General features: G+C 31.4%; 1 protein-coding gene across 1 annotated transcript; it reads right to left on the bottom strand.

Moving 5' to 3' along the window:
- Window positions 1-14516: 14516 nt before the first annotated feature.
- On the bottom strand, window positions 14517-17122 carry LOC139497776 (putative nuclease HARBI1). The gene is made up of 4 exons (XM_071286012.1): window positions 16716-17122; window positions 15680-15962; window positions 15032-15216; window positions 14517-14577 (listed from the first exon to the last, which is right to left on the bottom strand). The coding sequence occupies exons 1-4, from the start codon at window positions 17120-17122 to the stop codon at window positions 14517-14519; spliced, it is 936 nt and encodes a 311-aa protein (XP_071142113.1).
- Window positions 17123-17570: the final 448 nt, after the last annotated feature.

Raw genomic sequence — 17570 nt, 5'->3', positions numbered from 1 at the left:
TATTGCAATTGTCTGTGGAAGTAGAGCAAGTGATCGTTGTGGTGATATGGCAAGTTCTGGTCAGCAGGTATGGGGAGATTGGACAGGGGAAACACTTTGTCCAGCAAACGCATTTCTTGGTGCTTTTTCCCTACAAGTACATCCATACAGTGTAAGCTGCTTATATATTTAACTATTACTAATTTCTACTAAATTTCTTATTTAGACGTCCTGAAAAAATGTAACCTAGTCTGATGACGGAAAATATATAGAACACAACTTTCTGCAAGTGTTTGAAAAGGAAGGATACAAATCATTGTCATAAATTCTCTTCATCTTCGTACTTTATTTGGCCTTTCTAACTTCTTTGGGTTCGAGTGTCACTGATGAGTTGTTTTTAGACAAAACGCCTGTCTGGATCAAATACATAATTCCAATCCTGGTATATATGATGAGTTTATTGTCACGGTGCTGATGTTGGTACTTTTCTCCCGTCATTTGTCTTTTTTCAGATTAAGCTGATAATCAAATGCTTCTTAATTTGATTATTTGAAAGGTGTTGTAGAAGATTGATTGCATGATAGTTTTCCTTTCATATCTCATTTTATAAATAGATATAAGAAGATGTTAAATGAGTGTAAAATGAGACTAACAATTCAAGTCACAAGTTGTAAAAGTTCAAAGGAAATCCTTCACCACGTAGCTTTTGCTCAAACCGAACAGCAAGCTATAAAAGCCGTATAATGACTAATGTAAAACTATTCAAACAGGAAGAAACAAAAACAAGAAGCGAGAAACATTTATGAACAGCAACCACTAAACATCAGGTTTCTATCTTGTTTATAAGCGGTCCGTTGTATTATTATTTTAAACAAAATTTAATTCTTTAAATAAAATTGCATATATTTTCACTTTACTGGATATAGCATTATCATATGCGTTTTAGTTCACGATTTGAAAACAAAAACGATTTCATGGAAATTGTTTGTTTTTTTTATAAATACCTTACGAAAAACCTTTATAAAAAATTATAATATGCATCACATTTGAAATAGAAATACGTGTTCTTGTGTAGCCATTATTGATTTTCAATATTGAAATGGAGAACGGGGTCTAAATTATTGATGTTTCTTTGTTCAGAAAGCTGTAAATAATAATTCATCATAGATACCATGATTATTTTTTTTTTTTATTTTTAATTTTGCATTTACGCCAGATGCTGCAAATTATCAATTACAATTTCTTGCTTTTATTGTTTGCAAGATTGAACGATGAATAAATGAAACTAATTTGTGAAATTGTCGTTAGAATAACAATATTGCTTTTACATCTGTAACATAATGTTTATAATTCATTTTGTATAAGAGTTTGCAATACATTTACCTACTTTTTTCATATGAAGTTTCATTTAAACGTAAATGACCTGAAGATATTTAACTTAGTTGGCTTATTGACATGTGTACATGTACACGTGTTATTTCTATCTTTTGATTATTATGTTGTTCAGTTACTATTCTTTCTGTCTGTTTTATTGCCAACTACTGTAAACGAACTGAGTTTTACGAATACCTTATTTTGCGCTTAGTCCTTTGAGTTCAATTTCGCGGCCATTTATGTTTGCGATATCAAAATGTACTTAATGTAGCTTAACAAGAAAAGATCAGACGATTGATATCGCCTTTATTTTCAAAACTTGAAAGGAGCGAACAATAGTTGGTTTACAGTTAGTTGGTAAACAATTTGCAGATTCTCCGAGTTTAATAGATATTTGCTAACTGGTATGAAATCTGAAGATATGACATATCTTTTTTTGAAAGGTTAATGAAGATAGCACTGTCGCTAATTACGTCAGATTCAGATGCAGATATTTCAAAGATGAATTTGATGCCGTTGACCTTAACTATCCTCCTGGGTATGGACCATATGGCTCATATGGTGAATGGAGTGACGCCTGTCCAATGCACAGTGCCATATGTGGTCTACAGACCAAAGTTGAAGCTCACCAAGGATATGGAGATGATACCGCACTTAATGATGTTATTTTTTTTTCTGTTGTGAATAAGGAGGCTACCAAAGCAAAATGTACATCAATTGAACTCTTTTGTTGTTTTGGGGATAATATTACTCTGGTTGTGCCGAATGTGAAATAATTACATTTACAATTATTTAAATTAAAACAGAAAACGAATGTTTACACATGTTACATTTAATAAATTTCATATGAGCTGCGTAGGAAAGGAATCGATTTTTTACAAGTACACGTGTCCATCGACATGTATAATACTTTGAAAGATTTTTTACCATCTAAAAGACGAAATAAAAGATGAATTGTTGCCCTCCACATTAGTGTTGTATGTTTTATAGTTCACAATTATTTCAAACAGTTACATACTTTTTATTGAGATGCTTTCAACCCGTTATACATTTGTGATAGGTTAATAGATATCTTGATACTCATTTCCATCATGTCGTTTCCTAATCGACGCAGCCCATATGTATTTTATGAAGGAAAATATATTAGGTATTTTGTTTTTGTTGTTTTGAATGTTATAGTGTGTGATAAAAAAATTGAGAGAATTCGATGTTTGCTATACCATGGTTCAATTAAACGCACCTTATGACAATAAAAAGAAGCAAATCAGAATTTAGTTTTTTGCAGTGTTCTAAGAAATATGTTTACTTTGTATTACTTGTTATTTGTGAGACAGAAACTGTTTTAAAAGGGTTAATTATCTTTATAAATTGAAGATCTATTTAGACTTTTGATGCCCTAGCTTTTTATTAATTCAAAAACGCAAATGAAAGATCCGAAAACTATACCATTACAGATTAGCAAGTTTCTGAAGTTAAAGCAAAATTTATGGTTGACATATTTTATCAGTTATTGCATTATTTTTATTTAAAATATCTATCATTTTCTCCCTATCGAATTTACCCCTCTTACTTAATATGATGTGGACCGGTCATTGCTATTAAATCTTATGCAGTTTGATTGGATTAATTTCTTAGTGTATGTACATAGATTAAGTTAGTAAGTTTATGCATGTGTACAGTAACTTTTAAAACCTTCAAACTGGACACAATATAATTATATTCCAATGAAATTAAGATTTGAATGGTTACAATTGCCACCTGTTATATTTTACAACATTTTCCACATATAGAGTACATATTTTTTTTAAAACAAATTCTAAAGAAAAAAGAGACGGTTAACAAACAGACTTTTTATTTCATGAAACAATTCATTTTTTCGAGAAAAAAAAGAAGCATAAATACTTAAACACACGGTTACGACAGGAAAAAATTGTTGATTATCTTAACAAAAAAACATATGTCAGGTTGATTATAAAAGTATGGTTAAATTCAATCTAAAAAAAAGGTAGTCAGTCTATAAAGTCAAAATATGTCAATCTACCTATTTCTTTATCCTCAAAATGTTAAATCTTGTTATGCACTATACTGAGATTAGAAGAAGACAGTTTGTTTCCTTCTTAAATTTGCCATGGATTTTTTCTTCAAAACCATAGGAATTAGCGTAATCTTTTGAACTAAACAAATTGTACAAGTTATTATAATTCCGACGTCATTTTGGCACCCGAATTTCTTATTCTACTCCATCATGCAGTGTAATATGGTTTTTTTTTAAGAAATCGTTTTGCGAGTCTGCACCGCCTTTTAATGTTTGCTTAGGGTATATTCCTTTTTGTTTTGTTTCTTATTTATATATGACGTGAATCTGTGCTTATACATCCCGTTATTATGTTATTGCACTATCATGTTAAATTTTTGTATTTTTGTTTTTCATTTTTATTAGAATTCTTTTAAAAGAGGGACGAAAGATACCAAAAGGACAGTCAAACTCATAAATCTAAAACAAACTGACAACGCCATGGCTAAAAATGAAAAAGACAAACAAACAACAGCACACACGACACAACATAGAAAACTAAAGAATAAACAACACGAACCATTTTAAATGTCTATTTATGTTACTTTGTAACATATTTATTGGGTTTTTATAGTGATTAAGCTTATAACACAATGTTGTGACCACATTTTTGAAATTTTGACATATTATTATACAGTTATTATCTATTCTGTTGATGTTTTTAAACTTTTGATCTTGTGTTTTGATATAGGACTTACAACATTGAGTTTACGTCGAAGTTCGATAATTTTCTATTGACCACAACTTCATCTTAACGTACTCTATAATTGCAATGTCAAATTAAAATCAGATTTATATTTTGAGCGTTCCTTATGACGGTGATGAAAAAACTGAGATTTGGACTAACGTATGAAAAAAACTTTTTTATTCAGGTGATATTTGTGAATTACCGTAACGGTAGACATGTTAGATTTTGGCATATCTTTGAAAAGCGTACATATTCTTTGTTCAAAACACATGTTAAAGAGCTGCATTGTCCTTTTCATAGTTTCTATGAACAGAAAAAACACACACAAACCAAAGGTTTTTTTATTTGTAAAAACATGATTACCAACTTCTTTTTTTCCATATTGTCAACTGACCTTTACTTCAAGATATCTGTTATTTCAAAACATCAATGATTAGTTAATTAATGCCTATATGCTACACCTTTCAAGGTAAAAAAGTTAAAATCCTTAAATGTAAACCTTAGTCGGAAGATGGTGATTTAAGAATTGCAAAAGACTATGTTCAGGAACAATGACATTATCTTAAATAACTTTGTTTTATATTTTATGTTACTGCTTGATTTATAGAAATGTTATTTGCAAATAAAATCATTTGAATAAAATTAGTGCATCTATGTTTTCTTGCGTCCGAAACAGTGACTTTTTTTTCTTTAGTTGTGTCTTAATGGTACACTTATGTTTTCTTGTTTTTCTTGATTTTTTGATAAAAATGTTTGGTCTGTGATACCAAGTGGTGCTCTCAAAATCATTCTTTCGTACTTTTTACGCACGCCATCACGAGCCTATTGACTGCAATGAAATATCCGTTTCACAGAGGTTAGTGGATATGTTTCAAGAGCTATATTTAACCACACTCTCATTCATTATTCCCTCAAATGTGACCTACTGAATTAAACTTATTAAGGTGGCCCATGTGTCTTCCTTCATCTTGGATTTTGAAGAAGCAGATAACTTTGGTCTAGATATTTGATGAATGTGAAAATTTTGAGAGTTGTTTGTAAATTATGTAAAAGACTTTATATTAATATAGAAAATTGCAGGTTTTATCATATTTGCAGCTGTAATTTTGCACAACCTGTAGCGCGAAAAAAAGTCCGATGACCCATACTTTTAAATATATCTTTGAAAAAAGCATGATAAAAACTTCATTTTGACAAAGTTATCAAAAAATTCGATCAATTTTAATTTAGACTCCCTAACCATCTGATCAAGTTTTTGTTAAAACTAAAATAAACAACACAAAGGATGACGCTCGTGGAGACAATGTTTTCAAGATTCCAGAGCACCTGCAATCAACCCCAATTTCTTTTGATGGTCCGTGTTGTACAGTCTTCCGTTTTCTATCTGGTGAATGATAAACTATTGTTTGTCTGTTGGTCTTTTTTTTTTTAACTGTATCATTGTCAGTGTATTATTTACTTACAAGAATAAATGACCCTTTGGTATCTTCGGCCTTTCTTTGATATGTTATATATATAAAATACCCACTTTTCAAGACTAGGATGTGTTCATATCTTAATATAACGATTGTAGGTGTGTTTATTATTGACATATATGGGCCATTACATGGCTTTTTATATCGTGCCTTTTTTTCTTCCCATCGACATAATTTAAACATTCCCGTTTGTGTCTATAAAAATATCAGAAGTATTTGAATAAGAGTAGAAATATCAGAAACACTTTTATAGTGCAAAATGTTTGTTTTTTTTCTGTTTAAAAACAAACTAATGATATTGTGTTGAAATAAATAGATATATATGTTGACAAAAGTGGTCATCGAAATGTTTAGACATTTCGTACACTAGCAATAATTGAAAATACATAACGTTAGCGAAATGAAGAAATATGATACCAACGTGGTATTTGAACTCATAATTTGAAAACAAACTGAAAATGTATTGGCAACAAATACAAAAGAAAACAGTACCAATAAAAGCATAAAACGAGATAGAGTAACAAGCGCACATTCGATGTATATATTATGAGATACAAGAGGGACGAAAAATACCAGAGGGACAGTCAAACTCATAAATCGAAAAACAAACTGGCAACGCCATGGCTAAAAAAGAAAAGACAAATAATAGAGATCATATCTGTGAAATAGTACGTTAGCAAATAAACAAATATATTAATAGTATGCATCCCCCAAAAAGAGGCGTGGCGTGTGAAACAGCTATATTTACAAAGTACAACCTATAATGTAGGAACAAATATCTAACATAGAATTGATTATTTCAGAAACTTTTTTCATATATCATATCACTGCATTAATACATACGTTTATCAATTGATCAGTTTATCTATTAATTTCAATAAATTCCTTTCTAATTAGGTTAAGAAAAATAAACTTGAAATTTAAGGCAAATTCTACTTAAAGTTTGTCAGAAATTACTGATTTCCTAAGATCTGAAAATTAATTCACATTAAAGTAAATTTACAATTAAATTTATTTCAAGTTTATAAGAATTTATTGAATGTCTGACAGTTGGAATTTCATAACGAATAACGCAAATCTAAAATATTTGTTACTTCTTACTTAGGAGAATGACTTCTGTTATGTTTATTTGTAATTAAAGTCTAGTTAAATAACATATAACCCCATCTTCAATGAGATTATTATTATAGAGGTTACATAGAGTTAGGAGTAGTTCGAAGCAATTAAGTTTCAAATAATACCTAATTTCATATAAAACAGATCTCTAATCATGTGTAAAAAAATATCGGTTTGAGAAAATATATATTTCTGCCCAAGTTTAAAAATAATATAGCATTAATTTTTTACTCAAGTTATTCTAATAATTTTTTTGTTTTCTTTGTTCAATGAATTATCGAATTACAAGGAAAGTTAATACGACATGATTACTTTGTTTTACTCCAGAAGTCTATTAACGATAAAAGATAAAGAAAACAAAATTAAAAATGTATTATTTTTATAAAAAGCTGAAAACCATTTATCAATAACGCCTGTGTATACTTTTAGGTTGTTTGGTTTCAAAATTACTGATTTATTTTTGAACTTTTATCACAAATGATTATATATATTAAAGTGAAAAGTGCAATTCAAGGGATCAACGTACCGATTGAGCCTCTGCTTCTAAATTTGTGTACTTGTTTAAGTACTTAACATATCTCTGCAGATTATGAAGTATTTTCAGCTAACACGTCAGAAGCCCGCATACGTCAATTTGTTCTATATGTTGAATTTCCATGTATCGATTTCATTACAACTAAACGACAATTTATCAAATAATTGTATAATATATTTAAAAATGTTTATAATAAGATATGTCTTGCAATTAAACAATGTCAATTTATTTAGATCCTAATGACTTTTTTTTCGATAGACAAAACACCTCGCTTGATAATTGGTACATTTATTTAAACAGTTAGTATAGTAATTATGTTATTGAATATTGCTTAGGATCATTTATATTTTCATTCATCTGATTAGTAGATTTAAAAAAAAAGAGATGTGGTATGAATGACAATGAGACAATTATACACCAAAGTTAAAATGATGTGAATTTAAGCAATTATAATGAACCATTAGGCCGTCAACAATGACAAAAATCCATTTCGTATGGTCGGCTACATAAAGCCTTTTTCAACTAATTTCTATAGTTAGTTCATATGTTGTACTGTTACATCACTGTTCCAGGATGGAGGAGGATATTACGCCTTTGATCTTATTTTACCCTGCCACGTATCTGTTCAAAGTCGGGAAGCAGTAATTCAGTGGTTGTCGTTCGTTGCTGTTCGTTCCTTATTTTGTACAAATGTACATTAGACCGCCAGTGTTCTCGATGAATTGTTTTAAATTTGTTCTTTTGGGGCCTTTTACAGCTGACGATGCACTTATGGATGGATCTTATTCATTGTTGAAGGCCTTACGGTGATCGATGGTTATAAATTGATGAGTTATATGGTGTTTTGTTGATATTTTTCTTAATTGCAATCCTGAAATATCTTTTTTTTTCATTTCACAGATCTTGTGTCAAATTTTGCCATCAAGTAACTACCTGAAACTATTTAGACTATTTAAATCAATGTTTAATCTTTGAAGAAAATGTATTTAAGGAGAACGACACAAAGTAAATACAATTCATTTGTTTTCCTGTTTTTTTTGGGTTTTTTTTTTTAATCATTTTAAAACATAGTTATCTCCAATCGCAAATGCAGCATTAACTTAAAGAGAGATAACTTTAATTTTCCATAGACTTTTACTCAATTTCATGATATTATGGAGCTCGATAAATTGCGGTTACTGTGTAATAAAGGATGACAATTTTATTTACCAGGTAGTCATATGAATATTCAGGGATTTTGTAGGTTTTTTTTTCAGATATAAAGCTCTTCAACTGAATCGGTTTTATGCATCCTTAACTTTCAAATATTCGGCTTGGAGCGCTCCATATGTAGGTTAATTCAGAAAAGCGGATCAAACGCGTGAACATTTAAAACGAGTTGTTTTCAGTTGTTAGATATTGTATAGGTTTAAATATGTTACAGCATTATTATAAAAGTTCTCTGTGATAGCTTAAATATCAGAATCATCACTGAAATGGTCAAGAATAAAGTCAACAGTAGTATACCGCTGGTCGAAATTCATAAATCGATTGAGAAAAAAAAATCGGGTTACAAACTAAAACTAAGGGAAACGTTTCAAATATAAGAGAACTACGACACAACAGAAACACAACATTAAAATGTTACGCACACAGAAACGAACTATAATATTACAATGGCCATTTTCAAGACTTGTTACAGGACATTTTAAGAAAAAAAAACGCGAATATACATGTATTACTTATACTACATATACTTAAAGTAGATTTTGGAATGATTCTTTTAAGGTTAAGGATGTGATTGATTTAATTCTTCATTTCATTTCATTAGGAACAGCATTTTTAAAGTAATAGTATAAGCCCAAAAAATAGTAAAAAAAAAGAAATAAGATTTTTATAGTACAATTAAAAAACCATAAAATTGTAAAAAATAAAGAACAGGAGTAATCATTGTTTTATACTTATGCTGTAGTGAATTCCTTAACATGATAAGATGTCTGAATCTTGGACTTTTTCAGAAATTCAAAAATCATCCTACAATATGTTTTTTGTTTGATATGTTTTTTGTTCAAAATTTAAAAAAAAAAAGGGATATTTTTATATCAACTTAAAAATCGACTAAAACAATCTTCAAAACAGATCCATTTCAACACTTGTATACAATTATTAAACTAATATTTGCTGGTATCCCTGACTTTAAAAATACACCTTTGATTTACATCTTCTATTCAAACTCAGCGTTATTTTCTTTCTTCAGGATTTGAGAGTTATTTTATATTATGTTACGGTATGTTGATTTTGATAGTGAAATCAACATTTGACTGGATGATACATTCACACGTGACGTCGACCAAAATTTCAGATTCACTTCTGATGATCATATTCCCCTCTAACATGTCAGGACTAAATCATACGACGTTACGCACAAAGCTTAGGCAGTGGAATAAAACATTCATTTTACTTGGCCTCGGGAGATATGAAGATTCTTTCACTCTCGAAAAATCATATTTCCCTCGGGCAGAGCTCTCGTGAAATATAAATATTCTTGGGAGAACAAATCGTCATATCTCCCTCAGGTACGAGAACTATATGTATTTTGTTCACCTTTACTCATTTGGACGTATTGTCCTTTTTTGATATTCACTTTCTTACAATAAGTGTTTTCCAACGGAAATATTTTCAAAGGACGTAATGCGATAAAGAATGCAAATCGTTTACAAAAAACAAGAAAGTAGTTTTTCACTGAAGTGAAAGACAATTCAATTCAGTTCATTATGTTATTTACGTCTCACCTGGGGCCGGTTGTTCAACTTGTCGTTAACTTAACGGTAGCGTTAGCCTTAACGTTTCGTTAAAAAAGTTTAACGTGGCGTTATAACTTAACGGAAGGAAAAAAAGCTGTTATTCAAGTTGATTTAACGGTAGCGTTAGCTAACGTGACCGTTAACATATCTTAACCGGTCGTTAAAACTATGGTTTAGAGGCTATTTTAGTTACCCATAATTCAGATTTTCTGAACTTCCTCCATAAACAAATATGGCCGACTTACCTTCTGATAATGCATGTACCCAGTCTAGTGTAAAAAAAAACAAAGGAAAGAAAGCCGAATTTCTCGGAAGCGGAAATCAATGTACTCCAAGATGAAGTGGAAAAGAATTATGCTGTCATTAATGATAAATTTGGTAGTGCTGTGACCAATAAAGGAAAGACAGCAGTCTGGGGAAGGATTTCCATGGTGGTGTCTTCGCTTGGTGTCAGTGGCGGATCCAGAAAAAAATTTGGGGGTGGTCCCAAATGAATATTGAATTGTATGAAAAAGGTTAAAAAATACCTTCCGACATTATGGAAGATCATGAATTTGGACAACACCATGCAATGCACATATTCCTAGGTAAAGGAGTTTAAAGACATTTAAAACCGATTGTTCTTTAATATACAATATCTTGCAATCTAAAATAGCAATTCATACAACTGTCATCTGAATTAGGCAAGCTGTAAAAAATGTTTAGCTAAAATGTTCCAAATTTTGCCTTTAACATTCAGTGACGTAGCTGGGTCATTTTTACGTGTACGCCCGAACCTTGGCGAGGGATATGAGGGGTGCCAACCGCTCAATATTAAAGCACCTGCTGGTAGTGGGTTCGAAAGGGACGAAGCCCTCGAAAGCTATCGAGGATAAGATACCATAATGATTCCTGTCAGTAAAAAATCATTGATGGCAACATACTTTTGAATCTAAATGGTTTATTTGTTTTGGTTAAATTTTGTAATATGTTAACTTATTCATCGTGTTAAACGTGAAGCTAGCCTAATGGTCATTGGTTTTAGAGAAAACGTCCAAACCAAGATTACTGTTAAATAAGATTAAAGGGTGCCGTGAGTGAGCATACAACCGACAAAAGCACCTTTTAATGAACACGAAAAAAACATATTTCTAAGAGGTGCAATATAAAAAAAATCTGGAACACCTAGGATTCCTTCCCACAAAAAGTGAATCAATTTATCATTTCTTTAAGAGGATTTAAAAAAAATCTAAAATTTTCTTTTGATATTTTTTTCTTGATCTGGAATATTTCACGACAATCTATGAAGGTTTATAAATTGAGCATGTAAAACAATAAATTGCGTGAAGAAGAGTCCGTCCATTTGTCTATCAGAAAAGAACAGAAAAATGAACGAAAATAAATGCTTTCAAAATTTTAGCTTTAGACATAAGTCATAGAAAAAGCTTCTTCGGCATTTTCATGAAATTCGATAAAGGTTCGACAAGTAGTTAATGTAATTTAGACATAACAAAATGTTAACCTAAACTGCGACCACTTATTAATTGCAGAAAGAAATACATTTTGTCCTTAAAATGCAGGAAAATTAAAGATAATTGCATTATTATATTGCTCTGAATACTCTTTTGATCATAAACAGTTTCTGTCCAACTTTCGTAAAATTTCACGGAGAGTCATTCAAAAGACTATATCCACATTCGGAACCTAATTAAAATATTGACACCGCTTTGTCTCGCTTTTTGGACATAAATTACAGGCTCGAATACAAACAACATATCGAATCTGAGCAGATAGTGAATTGCTTTAAATGTAAGAAAAGTACGTAGAATTCATAGTAGATTCAGACTTTTACAAAAGATTCGAACAAATATATTAAATGATCTTTTTGATTAAATTTAGTCCCTTTTTATTCAAAATTACAATCCATTGAAAAAAGAAGCACAAGGCTGATGTACTTTTGAGACCAGTTTTTCTTATTCTATGTCGATTATTTGTTTTATTTTCAAAATTCAAGTGTACGCCCGGGTGTTTTGACGTAAACGTAGCTACGCCCATGACATTTAAAGTTTTTAGGAAGGAAAAGGAAGGAGAAAAGGGGAAAAAAGGGGGGTGTAAGAGATAGATGCACAAATTTAATTTAATTCATTCATAATGATTGTTTTTTCAAAGTGTACATAAATGAAATTGAAAACCGAGACTCCGTTAGTTGGACAATGCAATTATATATGGAAATTTCACTTAAAAATACAAAAGTAATTTGTATTTATCTTTTAAAATAAGAAGTCAACTTCTTCATATTAACGAGCTGTTCTGACAATTTAATTACATGTATACAGGTGAAACGCATTGTTCCGTATTCTATCATTGTGACACCTCCAGGTATCCAGGTAATCCATAACCAATTAGTGCGATGAAAGGATTAATCTTAAGTGTTAATTTGTTAATTAGCTAGTTATTGAAAAAATAGACACGTTAAAAAAAAATTGAGGTTTGTCATGCGGGTGGTCCGGTGCGCTGTGGGACCACCCCCTGGATCCGCCACTGCGGTGTTGCCCATAGATCAGCTAAGGAGTGTATATCCTGTCTTGCTAGAATTTTAAACTTTCAAAAAGAACACCATACTAACTTTGTCCTAATTAACACTTTCTTACAAGATGTCTTTAAGGGAATCAACATGAATGTTTACCTCTATGTATTATGAGGGTTATAAAAAGTTTTAACGAAAAAAATTGCAGCATGTATATACAACCTGTGACATGGCGTGATAATATCTCAACTACATTCCACTTTAAATGTGTTGTCCCTTCTTATAACTATTGTTCAAACCAATTGATAAAATATCAAATATATATAATAAATTAAAAAAAAAGAAGTTTAAAAAAATGAAAATATGAAAGAACATTTCCGACACCTAAAAAAAATGGGGATCTACTCAATAACGTATCTGTGATCTAAATTTAAAAATGTTTAAACCCAATCGAATTTTTGAAACTAAAACTTTTGCGTATTAATTGGCTTACGACATTGAATTTAAGAGCTATTTTGTCTTTGTTTTAGCTGCTGCAACTGAGGCTAGATTGTCAGAAGATTCTGAAATGGCTTTTACAGGGTCCCATGATTTATTTGAGTCAGCTCTTGAATGTCAACCTGCCTCCTCACTGCAACCTCCTACACCTCCTTCACCTCAGTCACCATCAGTTCTTTCAGGGTTTATTGGTAACCGGGGAGTACCAATTGTGGTAAACCCAACTAGACCTGTGCTCAACAATGATTCCAATGCTGTCCCTACAGCTGCTACAGCCACAAAGAAGAGAAAAGCAACAGCAGGAGATGTTCATGAGCTTCAGGTGAATTTATAACAGTTAACTCTGTCCGGTAGTATAATGTGTCCCCCATACTTTGTTGGCAATACATGTACAGCTCTTTTTTTAATATATGTACTGGTAGTAATATTAAAAATTGATTGTTAAATTATGTTTTCCTTAACATCCAGGGACAAATGTTTCATGCATATTCAGGACAATTTTCCGATTTATATACTGTCTATACATATACAATTTAGTGTACTCCCACAGAGTGTTACACTGGGATTGAAAACTTACATTCACCCTGTTTGTCCGCTCCTCCTAATAAACCGAACAAATTCAGATTTGGTCAGCAGATCATTTATGACATGTGAGAACTTTCAAAATAGTCAGATGTTGTTGTTGACACATGAATGCTGAGTATCCTTTTTGTAACTCTTTTTAACCGACACAGACAAAGTAATGTTCTCTTAAATGGCGTCCAAGCAAACATTCAAAAAGTCCATTACCAATGATTACCTTTATTGCAAAATACGACCTTCCTTTACATATTGTTGAAGTATTTGACCCTTTTCTCTTAATGAAGTTTCGAAATTTCTTTTCATTGGGTTGCTATATCCTACATCTATTTATATCATTTTTCTATGCTGATCGATTTTCTTGAAATGCATTGTATTCATTCAGCTGTACAGGAGCTTGTAATATTTTTTTACAAATTAGTCATGTACAATTGTTGATAAATTCATGTCATTAACATTTCTGTTTTGTTGAACAGGTTGTGTATTTTAGGTGAGATTGAAAAGCAGAAAAAGGAAATGAAAAAGCTTGACTTACAGATCGAACTGCTAAAAAGAATCAAGCCAATGTCGTTATCTCAGTGTCTTGAGGAACTTGGTTCTACTAACTAATATTAACTTAATTTGTTATGTTCTCATGTTATATTGATATAATGTTATTTTTAAAAGAAAAAATGATTATATATTTCACATAATTATCTATTTGATTGAATTAAAGGCGGTCTTAACTATTAACCTCAATGATCTACATGTAACAGTTATCAATAAAACTTCCAGAAATTATTGAACAACACAGAACAGAATCATGCACCTGTTTTTATATCATGTTGAACTTGGTAGGGAAAACGGTTGCCAATTTCTTTTCTTAGAGGAGTTTGTAATGGTTGTGGATGTGGATTATGTCAATGTCCATCATGTTAATATCGAATACGTTTGTAAATGATGTGATGTGTAAAATGGGAACCAAATAGTTCTGACAAAAAATAATAGAAACTGTAATTGATCTGATACATGAAAAGCATCGCAAGTCTGCCTGTGTCACTAGTGTGAATTGTTTTACTTCATGAGCAATAATTGAATCTTTTACTATAAAACTTATACACTTATCGAATAAAGTTTTAATCTTATTAAATCATTTCAATATCGAATCACGGAGATAATAAACCGTCGTTGTGTATGGCCATATACATGTATATGGTAACCAGAAGTTGCTTAAATCAAAGTATTTTGTACTTTGGTGAATAGTTGTTTTACTGGCAGGCACCCCATGTCTCCTTATTTTGAACATCAACAAAATAAAACAGTGTTTCCATTAAGACCATAGTGTATTAAAACTGGTCTTCAATTAGTTATGATCATGTGTCTATGAAAAAGTAAGAAAGCATATTAAAGTGTTAATAATATGTATTTTAGTGGTTAAAAAATACTCTGGCAACGTTTTCTCTCGTGTTTCTTCCATCTTGTATTCCCAGAAAGGAACTTGCACGGGCTGATCAAGTCTAACACCAGCACCGTCGTCATTCACTAACGCTTCATTTCTGGACAAGCCAATGTTATGCAACACTGCACAGGCAACAAAAATTCTACAGACTTTTTCTGGTTTCATTCTTACCTTAAATATGAAAAAAGTATATGCTCATTTAAGTTTCAAGTTATGTAGAGCAATTCATAGTAAATGAAAAAGTGTCATGCATGCAGAAATATATATCATATTTTATATGTCTTGATATATAGATAATATGCAATAGTCATTTAAAATACCTTCATTCAATGTTTTGAAATTATAGATAATTTTTTGCACTTAGATAACTCTTCTAGAAAATTGATGGCGGTGATACCAAATGCATATTCAAAATTCTAAATTGAAGACAAATTTACAACACTTGAAAAAGATCCTTAAGGGCAGCCTTTTGTTGATCAAGGCGAGTTTTTTCTCCAAATTTATATATTCGGGTTGCAATCTCACAGACGTTTAACAAACATCTCTCAGCCATTTTGGTGTGACCATTTCATGGATTTTGTTATTTATTTATGTATGAATTGCAATGTCAAATCTGTATTTAATATAAATATACCTCAGAATGGAGAACATGAAACCGTCTTTTCAAAATACCAAAAGTCCTCTCTATAACGGATCTAGTACTGGCATGGCATCTGTTGAACCTTTGCTGGTGTCTCTCTGTTGGATTGGCATATGGAGTAAGCAGGTAAGGGCGACAAGCATATCCACTGTCCCCAAGAATAACACCATCTATCAATCCCCTGTGATTTGTCTGGAGGTAATTAGACAAAGTTGATGTGTTGAAGATGTGGGAGTCGTGAGTGGAGCCTGGCCAGTTTGCAAATATATTCGTAAATCTGCCTGTAAATATAAATTCAGTGTTTAAAAAAAAAACAAAAACAAAAGACAATTTTAAAAAATAGCAGATACGTACATTAACGCACCTGCTAATAAAAGAAAGTCACACAAAGTACTACACAGTTATTCCTCAACAAACTTCATTACTGACATTTTTTAAAACAAGAAAATTCGGATATAAACACACATAGATAGCTATTACTATATGTTTAAAAAGGAGAATTTGAAATCACAAAGAGTAAAAGAAATAAATGCAAATCACACGGTATCATAGAAAAGTCATATTTATTTAACTAGAGTTATGCCGCTTTGTACCGTGATTTGAAGTTCTTTGTCGTATAAAGCAAAAATACAATGTTGCACAGCGACAAACGTCACACATATTGTAGAGTAGTTTATGTTTTTACCTTTCTGTGTTGACAGATGAATAAAATGGAAACCTTTAATCTTTTTCAACTGTTATAAAGACCGGACTAAAATTAATAGAACCTCCGAAATTTCGGTCGAAACAGAAGGACCCAGTTGTCTCTATTGATAGTGTCAAGGAAATTTTAAAGGAAGAGAACAATTTTTAAAGATCAACAACGACGGGAATAGCAAAATACAGATTAAAATGCCTTCAAAATCACAGACAGCTTGCACATTTATGCTGTGGTACCCCTTTCTGTTTACATAGGATGGTTCATCATCTGTTGGTGCCTGTATTCTCACATGTGTGCAGTCAATGCACCCCAAAACATTCGGAAAGTTACTTTGCCTGTAAAACCCACATTTTATCCTGTTGATTGGATTCACATCTATAGGCCAAACTCACAAAATCGTCCTTAATGTCAATCAATGCATCTGTCACATCACTTACAACACGAGAAACTGTTCCTTTGTCATACCCCAATGTATCTCCGATAACTTGCAAGAATGAGCCGGATGCGTAGAAACGCAGTGCAATACATAGTTGCTGTTCAACGGTCAGTGCTGTTGCTTTATTAGTTGAACTTCTGAGTCTGTATTGTAGAAAATTGCAAAGGTAAGCAATCGAGTCCTTGCCAAATCTATACCTCCTTCTAAGTTCATCGTCATTTAAATTTGTTAAATGTGAAAAGGTTCCTCTAAAAACTCTGTCCTTTCTGGGTCTTAGTGGTGGCATTAACAAAGCAGCCATTTTCTAATTATACCTTGGTTAAATGGTTTAACGCTGCTACCTACCATCGTTAAATTTCACTCAAGTTAAAAACATTATAACGGAGCGTTAAAACTAACTATGAGATGAACAACATGATTAACGAGACGTTAAATTTAACGAGACGTTAAATTTAACGAGACGTTAAATTTTAACGATACATTAGCCAAATTTAACGGAGCGTCAGTGCTAACGACAAGTTGAACAACCGGCCCCTGATGTTTAAAATTACACAATACATTTTGTATGAATAAGCCAATCTGTACAGATTAATGAGAGACGATAATCATGTATGTACATGATGAATATAAAACATGAAGGTAAAATAATGCAACATAATTTCAATTAATATTGACAATATAAAACTTCTAGGCGTTTTTGTTGAATAAAATTACAGGTTTGACTAAGAATCTTATAATATCTTAATTCG

Source organism: Mytilus edulis, chromosome 12, assembly GCF_963676685.1.
Source record: "Mytilus edulis chromosome 12, xbMytEdul2.2, whole genome shotgun sequence".
NCBI classification, from domain to species: Eukaryota; Metazoa; Mollusca; class Bivalvia; order Mytilida; family Mytilidae; genus Mytilus; species Mytilus edulis.
This window is presented reverse-complemented; position numbering and strand designations above follow the sequence as displayed.

What these genes read in the sequence shown, in the direction of transcription:
- LOC139497776 (XM_071286012.1), bottom strand. Translation starts at nt 17,122, where the DNA reads ATGGCTGCTTTGTTAATGCCACCACTAAGACCCAGAAAGGACAGAGTT. An exon ending in TTCATGTTCTCCATTCTGAG is followed by an intron (nt 15,217 to 15,679) that starts GTATATTTATAT and finishes TTCATATTTAAG; the next exon opens with GTAAGAATGAAACCAGAAAA. An exon ending in CGAGAGAAAACGTTGCCAGA is followed by an intron (nt 14,578 to 15,031) that starts GTATTTTTTAAC and finishes ATTTTTTGTCAG; the next exon opens with AACTATTTGGTTCCCATTTT.